General features: G+C 47.5%; 1 protein-coding gene across 1 annotated transcript; it reads right to left on the reverse strand.

Moving 5' to 3' along the window:
• Window positions 1-1,089: 1,089 nt before the first annotated feature.
• DHRS1 (dehydrogenase/reductase 1) lies at window positions 1,090-10,532 on the reverse strand. The gene is made up of 9 exons (XM_002753676.6): window positions 10,275-10,532; window positions 9,632-9,805; window positions 7,467-7,610; window positions 7,238-7,317; window positions 3,153-3,285; window positions 2,686-2,832; window positions 2,050-2,119; window positions 1,632-1,712; window positions 1,090-1,488 (listed from the first exon to the last, which is right to left on the reverse strand). Exons 2-9 carry the CDS (start codon window positions 9,779-9,781, stop codon window positions 1,352-1,354), a joined length of 942 nt encoding a protein of 313 aa, XP_002753722.1. The 5' UTR covers window positions 9,782-9,805; window positions 10,275-10,532; the 3' UTR covers window positions 1,090-1,351.
• Window positions 10,533-10,639: the final 107 nt, after the last annotated feature.

The following is a 10,639-nucleotide window of genomic DNA, read 5'->3' on the forward strand; positions in this document are numbered from 1 at the left end:
CCTCTGCCCCCTCACTAACCTCAGGGGATAACAGGAATATAAGTTGGTAAGTGGAAGAGGGTGAGCAGGTGCTGAGGAAATCTGATCACTGTGATCTTAATTAGCTGCCAGAGCAAATGGTGGCATTTAGGTACACAGTTCCAAAGGTTTTACACCAGTCACATATTGATAAGCCAGCCCTCTCTCTAAAAGAAAGCCCTGATTGGTACCATTTGTGGACTTCCATGGGACATGTACTCTTGCCATGGCTGATTCAAGACACCATATGAAGTCACCTAATGAGGACTTAGAAGAGATGCACATCAGCAGCTCCCACAAGCTGGTGAGCCACTCCACTCACCACTGGAACAGTAACCGGGGACGGTCCCTAGAAAGCCACAGGAAGACTTCTGAAGACCTTGTGGGCAGCCTGGGGAAGCCTCAGCTCTCACTATGAAGATCTTAAATAAGTAAAATGATTACTGCTCCTCTGATGTATGGCAGCCATCCCATTACTTTGGATGGTTATCTACGGTGTTGGCTAGAAGGCTCCCTCAGAACAGCCCTTGGCTCCTCTTGGGAACAAATCCCATTGCCTTGCCTCAGGCTGGGACAGTCCCCTAAACAGGCAAGGCAGCTCCGTAGGGCTCATGCATTTAGTTCTGTAGAAAGCAATTCAGGTAGTACCATCCCTAGAGGAAGGATGAGTCGTTTGTGTCTCAGCTATTCCTCTGTCTCTCAGTTGGATTCAGGCAGTACCTTCTCCCCAAGTTCTAGGAAATCATAAACACCAAGGAATCTGCCTTTGCTGGACTGGGCCTTAGCCAGAGATCAGGCTCAGCTAGAAGGTAGCAGGCATCTCGGAAGAGTTGGTGGAATAGGGGTAGAAAACCAGTGTGAGACTGGGTGTGCCCCTTCTAGCTGTGGAGCGACTCTGCTCCTCAGCTGGGGCATGGGAAACAGGTCTTGCAGGGAAGAGCAGGAACATGTCTGGAGGAAAGGGGTCTTGTCCTGGAGCAGAACCCCTTGAGAAGCTTCATATTTATACATCTTCGAGTTTCCCAAATAGTTAACATGTTGCGGAGCACAGAGTCAGCAGTTAAAAACACATTGAAAGAGAAATGAGACTTTTATTAGCTCCCAGAGCATTTTTCAATACTAAGGCAAAAAGCAAAAAGAAGGGACAAGGAAAACCAAGGCACAAAGAAAGGATCTAGGAGGACCCCAGAACTCACCACAGACACACAGCAGAGGCCTTCTCTTCATATCATGGGTATGGGTAGGCAAGAAAGGTTGCTGTTTCATTGAGATAGGACCAACCACCCAGCCCAAATGAGAATACAAGCAAAGACATGGTGTCAGACCAGGAGGGTTAGAACTTGCTAGTGTAGACGGCAATAATCCACTTGGGCACACGGAGGAAGGAGGGCAAGTAGGAGGCCAGCCAGCCCATCCTGGACACGTGTGGGAGCACAGAGCTCAAAGACAAGTAGTCTTGGATAGGGCGGCCTAGGAACAAAAGGAGGAGGAGGATTAGATTCTCATTTCCCACTCCTCAGATACCTTCACTTTGGCTTGAGAGACCAAGGGAGGAGTGGGCAGGGAACAGAAGGAACAGCAGTCAAGGCTGGCTGCTGAGCCAGGGTCCTCACCATCCACATCCCGAAGGCCATAGCGTCGAGCAAGGTCACAGGATGGCAGCACCTTACCACTCAGGCTCAGGATATTGGGGTCTGCAGGCACACAGATAGGTGGAGATGGCGGACAGGGGAATGTGCAGAGTGACAAGGTTTGGGCCCAATTGGACAGGGCACTGCTGAGACAGACTCAGGAGCCCAAGGGATCCATTTCTTTCCATTCCTAGGAAGGCTCTTGGGCCTCGGGCTTTTCCCCACACTTCCCAGGAGCCCACTGTTAAGGCTCCCAGACCTCAAACTGGGAATCCTGACCCTTTGGGTCTCAAAAAGCAGACATGTTCCTTAACCAACTCCTGAGCCGCATCTGGGCACTGGATACCACCGTCCTACACATCCTCCATGCCCCTTATTACCAGCTGCCCCCAAACTTCACCTGTTGCCAAAGCCACCACACATTTGCCACTCATTTCTGTGGTTTCTGCAGAAGAGAAGACTGATCTCAACTGAAACACAGGGGCAGAGAAGTGAAGAGTTAATTTCCAAGAGCATTGCCCAAGTATCCTCCCCATTTCAATTTCTGTTCCAGGAGAAAGACCAAAGACCAAAGAAAAAGGTCAAAGACCTCAAGCAGGGCCTATAGGACCTAAAGTGTTGGCAGGTGCCAGAGCCACTCCTCCCCACATCCAGATGAGCCTTGTACCCTGCCACCAGGACCTGCTGTCTTTGCTAAGTAGAAGGATCTGGTAGTGCCAGATAGAGTTTGGACCTTCTAGGCTAGCTAGTGTGGGGGTCAAGTACATGGGCTTTGGAGCTAGACAGCCATTCCACTTATGACATATGTGATCATCAACAAGTTTCTTAACCTCTCTGGCTTCAGTTTTGCCATCTGTAGAATGAAGCTAGTATCTCCCTTGTAGGATTAAAGGAAATAATGTGTGTTGCATGCTCAGCCCTGCACCTGCCACAGTAAGCACCTGGTGAGTGGGAGTATCTGCTTTTGTCTTGTCATTGAGGATGGAGAGGCTGACTCCCCTGTGTTCTCTGTTTCCTTTGCCCTCCCCTTGCCAACCTGCTTAAATACAGGATCCTGCAGGCCCTCCTCCTTTGCCATATGCTCCTTCAGCAGTTCTGTCTGCACAATCCCTGGCCACAGAGACACATAACTGACCCCGTAGCGCCGCAGCTCATGGGCACAGTCAGCAGCCAGCTTGTCACACTGTGGAGAGGTGGAAGGCAGTGTAAGAGCCACCTAGCCATGTCACTTTCCTCCCCTGCCCTCTTTGCTTCTACTGTGAATGCTTCAGCCCCCTGCCCTTCCCAGGATCCCCAAGGTCTCAGCTACCGACCCTCCCCAGTGTGATGCCTATTGTAGCCAACTGAGAGGAGCCCAAGCAAAGGAACTATCCATGGATGAGGCAGAGGAGGAGCTGAAAGGAGCCAGCCTTACCATTCTGACCACTGGGGACTGCACCTCCTGAGCTATAGGTACCAACATTGTCTTTTACCTCCTTAGCTCCTATGCCACTGGGTCCTCACCGCAGCTTTGCCCACACCATAGGGGACGTTGAACATATACTGCAGGCCTCCAGGGGAGGAGATGACCACAATGAGCCCCCGGCCAGCTGGTACCATCAGCCGTGCCCCATATACCGAGCAAAGGTAGTGGCCTCTAGAAGGTGGGGAGAGGGAAGAAGGCATGAACTGTGTTAGTGCTGGCCTGGGCGCCACAGCCTCTGGCAGCTTCCCCTGCCTTCTATGGGTTGTTGTCTACTAGAAAAGCTACATAGGGCAGGGTAGTGACCTGAGGAATTAGGGGCCTGAGGCCATATTCTGAGAGGAAAACTGGTCAAAATAACCACTGACAGATGAGAAACAGCAATCTTTAAAAGATGAAATGATAGGCAAGAGCTCTGTCACAATAGCAATTACAAATGAAATTGTTCAGGTGGAGAAAACTTAAGAAATGTATAGGGTCTACATGGAAAAACTATAAAACCATGACAGAACAAGAACAGACAAAAATCAAAAGTAAGAACTGAAATGTAAAACATCATTTCTATGTAAATCAATCCATAGATTCACTCAAATTATATCGCAATAAGACCTTTTAGAGGAATCGACAAAATAAGCTAAAGTTCAATGAGAAGAACGAACGTGAGAACAGCCAGAAAAACTGGGTGTGGTGGCTCACACCTTTAATCCCAGCATTTTGGGAGGTCAAGTGGGGCAGATCACTTGAGCTCAGGAGTTCAAGAGAAGCCTGGCCAACATGATGAAACCCCATCTCTACTAAAAATACAAAAATCAGATGGGTGTGGTGGTGTGTGCCTGTAGTCCCAGCCTGAGGCAGGAGGATTTCTTGAGCCCAGGAGGTGGAGGGTGCGGTGAGCTGCAATTGCGCCACTGCACTCCAACCTGGGTGAGAGTGAGACTCTCTCTCTCAAAAAAAAAAAAAAAAAAAAGGGCCGGGCGCGGTGGCTCATGCCTGTAATCCCAGCACTTTGGGAGGCCAAGGCAGGTGGATCACAAGGTCAAGAGATTGAGACCATCCAGGTCAACATGGTGAAACCCCGTCACTACTAAAAATACAAAAAATTAGCTGGGCATGGTGGCGCGTGCCTGTAATCCCAGCTACTCAGGAGGCTGAGGCAGGAGAATTGCCTGAGCCCAGGAGACAGAGGTTGCGGTGAGCTGAGATCGCGCCATTGCACTCCAGCCTGGGTAACAAGAGCGAAACTCCGTCTCAAAAAACAAAAAAAAAAAAAAGAAGAAAAGCCAGGAAAAATTCTGAAAAGAGGATTAATGTATTATGGGTGAGGGGGATTGCTTTCCCCAGTCTGGCTATCACCCATATTAAAATGCACAGAAGTCAGGTGTGGTGCTTATGCCTGGAATCCCAGAACTTTGGGAGGCTGAGAAGGGAGAATTGCTTGAGGTCAGGAGTTCAAGACCAGCCTGACCAACATAGCAAGACCCTATCTCTAAAAAATAAAATAAAATGTACAGGACATAATAGTTAAAATAATTCAGTACAGGTATAACAATAGACTGATAAGCCAATGAAACAAAGCAGTGAATAATTAATACAAGCGTATGTGAGAATGCAATGTATTACAAAAGGAGCCTATCAAATCAATGAGGAAAGATGGACCATCTGGGACAACTGACCAGTTATTTGAATTGGGGGAATTGGTTCTCTGCCTCATTTATTATTTTAAAACGAAGCCTAAAAGGATCAAATATTTAAATATAAAAAAATGCAAGCATGAAAGTACTGAAAGAAAACATGATCAAATATGTTTATAAACTTGAGGTGGTGAAGGCTTTTCTTAGCATTGCACCAAGATAGAAACTATAAAAGACTGACAGATTTGACTTCTTAAAATTAAGACAGACAGACACACACACAAATACAAACATACATGTATATTTCTGTATATATAAAGAACAGGGAGGCTGAGCATGGTGGCTCACACCTGTAATCCCAGCACTTTGGGAGGCTGAGGTGGGAGGATCACTTGAGGTCAGGAGTTTGAGACCAGCCTGCCCAACATTGTGAAACCCTGTTCTCTACTAAAAATACATAAATTAGCCAGGTGTGATAGGAAGCACCTGTAGTCCCAGCTACTTGGGAAGTTGAGGCATTAGAACTGCTTGAACCACGGAGGTGGAGGTTGCAGTGAACTGAGATTGCACTCCAGACTGAGCAACAGAGCAAGACTCCACCACAAAAAGAAAAGAAAAGAAAAGAGCAGGGGGGAGTGTGCATATGAAAAATGAGTGATAAATTAGGAATAATATTTATAAAATATATGCCAAAGGCATTTGTTTCATAGTGATCTCTTATAAATTAAGGCAAAAGTCAAAGATGATTTACAAAAGAACAAAGAGCCAATAAACAAAGGGGAAAAAAAGCTTAACCCAACAAATAGTGGAAGAAATATGAATTAAAACCACTTTTATATATTTTTGGTTTATCATAGTGGCAAAGCGGGCCTGAGTGCATGAGCTGACACTGCCTGGTAGAGGACATGGGGAAACACACATTCCCCTTCATTGTCTTGAGATAAAAAATTGGTGGGGTCTTTTTGGAGGACAGCTTGATAATATTTATTCAATTTTTTAAAAGTACATATTCTTTTTTTTCTCTTCTTTCTTTCTTTCCATTTTTCCCACAGTCTCTGTAACCTAAGAGAAGTACATATTCTTTGATCTAAGAAGGCCACTGCTGCAACAAATAAGGAATTAGAGAAATAAATGATCATATCTTCTCCCAACAGAATATGAACAGGTATTAAAAAGAATGAGAGATATTGACATGAAAAATCTGAAAGACTGTATGGCAGGCTATTAATAGTAGCTATATATCAGGCAAGGGAGCAAGGGATGGCATTGAGGGGAACAAGATTATACTGGTCTTCAGATTTTTTCCATATCTAAAAAAAGTAACACACACATAACTTGGTAACCAGAAATAAATTTCTTTTGTATGGGGAAGAGTTAGGACCTTCCAAATGAAAACAAGTAGAGTTACAGTTTTAAGGAAAAGCGCAGCCCAAGGTAATGCAGAGGATAGGCAGTAAACGTGCATGGGGAATGGGTGGATAGGAGGTGCTGTGGGACTGTCAGGGGCTCACTACAGGGCCTTTACCTTGGATAATTCATCAGGGCCCAAGGTCTAGGGTCTGGGCTTCTGCCTTGAATCTCTGTTTCAGGGTCAAAACCATGGCCAGCAAGAGATGAGGGTGTAGAAGGCACCTCTCTTCGGAGGCTATGACCATGAACACTGGCCAATTTCCAGCTCTCAGGATTTTCCTTTCTAGCCTTTGGCCTGACCATCCTCCTCTGTCCTAATGATCTCCCTTCCACTTTGGATATCACAATTGCTTTCTAATCCTGCTTCCTTGGGATTGTCACCGGAGTACCAAAATTGGAGCAGTGGGTGTTCTTACATGCTTTAGTCACAGATTGCTGATAATCCTGTGGTTACTCTCACAGGTGACTGATCCCATCCATCAGGCATGGTTTGATTATATGAGAGTGTAACATCATTCCAATGGTAACAGAGGCATAACCTGTGCATTACGCTGGGCGAATTCTAAATGCTGTGTTTCATTTCAGTCCTGGGCTAGATGACCCAGTGTAACCCAGTGACACCCCTGGCCTCCCACCTCTGACCCAGGAGTGCCCTTGCCTGTGAGTGTGGGATGTGGATGTGGGGACTAAAGAGTGTTGGTGTTCACTCTTTCTTATTAAGCTTCTCCTGGTCTAAAACAAAACAATTTCTTCCTCTAACCATTTTGAAAGTATACACTACAGGCCGTGTGCATTACTGAGAAGAGGAGGCTCCCTCTCTTCTGGGTCTTGCATTTGGATGGGTAGTGAGTGACGCAGGAGAGAGGCCAAGGGCTTGTTCCAGTGGAAATTACTGACGGAAACAAGGCAGGAGTTGACATTCTCAGGTACAGACTCACCTGGATAGAACTTCTCCAGAGATAAGTGGGGCAAAGGGAGAAGAAAGATGGGGGAGGCCAGAGGGAAAAGGAGACCATAGGAAAGGTCTGGCCATTGAGCTGGCTAGGTGAGTGAGGGAACTCGGGTCCTGGCAGTGGAGCACCCACCTGAGTCCGACGTTGTTGATATCATCCCACATGGAGGCAGGGGTTTCCCAGAATGCCTTACTCCTGGTGTTCAGGATTGTCTGGAAGGCACAGGGAGGGTGATGAATAATCTGAAGGCAGGGAGGTGTGAGGGGCTGGGTAATGAAAGGGACAATGAGTGGGGATGAAGACGCAGGGGTTAAAGGGGGTGGTCAGAAAAGTGGAGCTGGGACCAAAGTTCAAAGGGTACCTGGACCCCTGCATAAGCGTTGTTGACCAGCACATCCAGACGCCCTTGCTGTTCCCGATCCACTTGCTCAAAGAGGCTTCGTACTTCACTCTCCTGGCTTGAATCGCACACCACAGGCACACATTGGCCCCCGAGGGATTGTGCCTGGAGTAGGACAGGTGATATGAGCTCACATTTGCACATGAGTGTGAGTCATGACAAAACTCCCCCGACCAAAAGTAGGCTGAGAACTGAGAAGATAATCCAAGGAGAACCAGCTGCGGAAGCAACATGGCAGGCAATGCTGCCCTCTGGTGTCTGTTTGAGTAGTTTCAAGAATAGGCCCTCCGACCCACCCCAAAGCAAGGTGAATTGAGATGTAAGTTTTAATAATCTGCAAACATTGACTGAGGCCCACCATGTGCAAGGCATTGTACTCTGCAAGTAGAGGGTAAGAACAAGTGAAGCATGGAGCCTGTTCCTGAGACATGAATAACCATCTTTTTCCTTGTGGTCATTTCCATCTCTCATGTCCTTAGCTCCCACCCTTGACCACTCACCTAGAACCTCTACTCAGTCCCAGCTCTTATCCTCACTCCACCAATGTGCCTGCTTAGTAATTGAAAAAAACTAAAGCTATCTGCCATGAATGATTTCTACTTCCTGGTCTGTCTCACTCTCTACAAATGCCCCCAATCCTCCAACTTCAGAGGAAGAAGAGTCCCTTATCCAAGAACAATCCTATTCTCCAAATTTATGCTCTGGGTCCCATCCTATTACCCTTCTTGCCTGAACTACCTCAATGCCTCCCAACTACTCACCTGACCTCCAGTCTGTCTGGCTTAAATTAATTCTTCATAATCCAGCCAGCACAAACTATCTAAAACACAAAATTCAAAATCTCCTAACTGGATCACCATCTCGTAGAGAATAAAGTCTGAGTTCTCTACTAGGGTCTTCCAAGACCCACTCTTTCCTCTCCAGCCTTTCACACACTACTCTTCCCTTGCAATATCTCACAACATCTACTCTTTCACCCACTGATCCTATGCTTATGAAGCTCCCTCTGCTGGAATGCTTTTCCTAATTTCCTTTACCTACCTCTTACCTTTCAAAACTCAGTTCAAGAACCACCTACCTCCTCCAGGGTGTTTTCCTAAGCCTCTTTCCCTAGCCACCCCCTATGTCATCTGGATGCTCCCCAACACCCTAGAGCATTCTGTGCATATATCTCCCTCTTATAATTTGCCATATTAACATAACATTGAAATGACTGCTTTCTGCCCCTGACTTCCTGTTGCAATCTATCTTCATTTTTAATGGTTTTTTTTTTTGAGATATGGGATCTTGTTATCACCCAGGCTGGAATGCAGTGGTGCAATCATAGCTCACTGCCACCTCGAACTCCTGGGCTCAAGCGATCCTCCTGCCTCAGCCTTCCAAGTAGGTGGTACTACAGGTGCAGGCCACCATGCCCAGCTAATTATTTAAAACACTTTTTTGTAGAGACTGAGTCTAGCTTCATTGCCCAGGCTGGTCTCCAACTGCTGGCCTCAAGTGATCCTGCTGCCTCAGCCTCTCAAAGTGCTGTGACTACAGGCATGAGCCATAGTACTCCGCCATGGACTGAAACTTTGAAGAGCATAAATTAGATCTTATTAGACTTGGTAACTTCAGTGTTTTACCCAATCCCTAGTAAATCATGTGTACTCAAATATTTACTTAACTGAAGTCTAGTAAATAAGTAAAAAATGTACAGTTCAGTAAAGTCTTGCCTAAAATAGAGGAAAGCATAGGTCCACAATCCTTTAGTTGAAATTCAAAATCTCTGCTCTCAAACACAAGGTGTTTTGTTTTGTTTTGACAGCGTCTCCCTCTGTCCTCTAGGCTGGAGTGAAGTGGCTTTATCCATTCCTAGGCTTAAGTGATCCTTTCGCCTCAGCCTCCAGAGTCGCTGTTAGGAGCATGCCACCATGCCTGGCTCAAACAGAGTTTTTTTCATAAAACTCACTTGGGGGCAAAATTCTACCTTACCTGAAGTTATTTATGGAGTTTTAAATTTCCACTTTGAATAAATATTCACGTCTTGTTGAGTAGTGGCATAGTTGCAGGTAAGGGATTAGGAGAAGGATTGGGTAAGTGGAAAGGCTCTCTCGGGTGGTTTCTGCAACTGTAGAAGCACTCACCTCCTGAGCAGCAACGCGAAGGGTGTCCATATGGCGGCCAGTGATGTAAACTGTGGCACCTGCTTTGCAGAGCTGCAAGGCGATGCCACGGCCAATGCCCCTGGAGGCACCAGTCACCACACACACTTGGCCCTTCATGGGAGCTGCCATGACTCACAGGCAATGGAGGAAGGTCTGTGGAAGCAAAGACTTGCTCTGAGGGAAGCCTGTAGACTGTGTGTGTGTGTGTGTGTGTGTGTGTGTGTGTGTGTGTGTGTGTGTTGGGGGATAAGGGGGAAACTCACAAGAGTAAGAGGAGAAGCCAAGGTAAGAATCCTTTGAGGGGAGAGGAGTCAGAGGCGGACAACTGGGTGCGGGCCTGAGGGCAAGGATGACTGTCTCTTTTGGGAGGCCCAGGGAGTGAAAAAGGGGCTGACTGTCCAGAGGTGGGCAACTACTGCGACCCTGAGTGTAGCTGCCTGAATGGGGAATCTGGCGCGGCAGCCACTCGGGGCGCGTCCACGCAGAGTCATGGGCTATCTGGAGCTCTGGACCCCGGCCTGACCCAGTCCGGGCCGAGCCAGAGGCGCGGCTCCCGGGCCTGGGGATGAGCGCGAAGCCTGGAGCTCCTAAGCCCTAAGTGGGAGAAGCGTGTGCCGCTTACCTGCCAACTGCACTGTCGCTGAGGTCCTCGCGCCGACTAGCTCGTCACACACGTGTAACTACACATGAACTTTAATTCCGGCCGCAGGAGAGGAACGAAGTGACTACGACTGGGACAGATTGCGGGGCTGCGGTGGAAGTCCGGGTTCTGGCCTGAATTGAGCCGCTGACGAGGAGGCAGGGCTCAAGGATTGATTGCATAAAAGTACTCGGGGAGATTCTGTGCGTGGGCGGAGGGGCATTGTCCTGGGCCAAAGCTGGAAAAAAAAAAAAAAAAAAAAAAAAATCTGCGAATGGAGGTGGAGCGATCTGGGGGACACACCCACTCTGTCCGTCTGGAGCCGCGCGGAACTATGACGTAGTAGC

This window comes from Callithrix jacchus, chromosome 8 (genome assembly GCF_049354715.1).
Source record: "Callithrix jacchus isolate 240 chromosome 8, calJac240_pri, whole genome shotgun sequence".
Taxonomy (NCBI): Eukaryota; Metazoa; Chordata; class Mammalia; order Primates; family Cebidae; genus Callithrix; species Callithrix jacchus.

Bases quoted from the DNA above. Each gene is read 5' to 3' on its own strand.
- DHRS1 (XM_002753676.6), bottom strand. From the start codon at position 9,781: ATGGCAGCTCCCATGAAGGGCCAAGTGTGTGTGGTGACTGGTGCCTCC. The intron at 2,833-3,152 runs GTGAGGACCCAG...ACCTCTCCACAG, and splicing joins ATGGTGTGGGCAAAGCTGCG to TGTGACAAGCTGGCTGCTGA. The intron at 1,489-1,631 runs GTGAGGACCCTG...TTTTGTTCCTAG, and splicing joins TGGCCTTCGGGATGTGGATG to GCCGCCCTATCCAAGACTAC.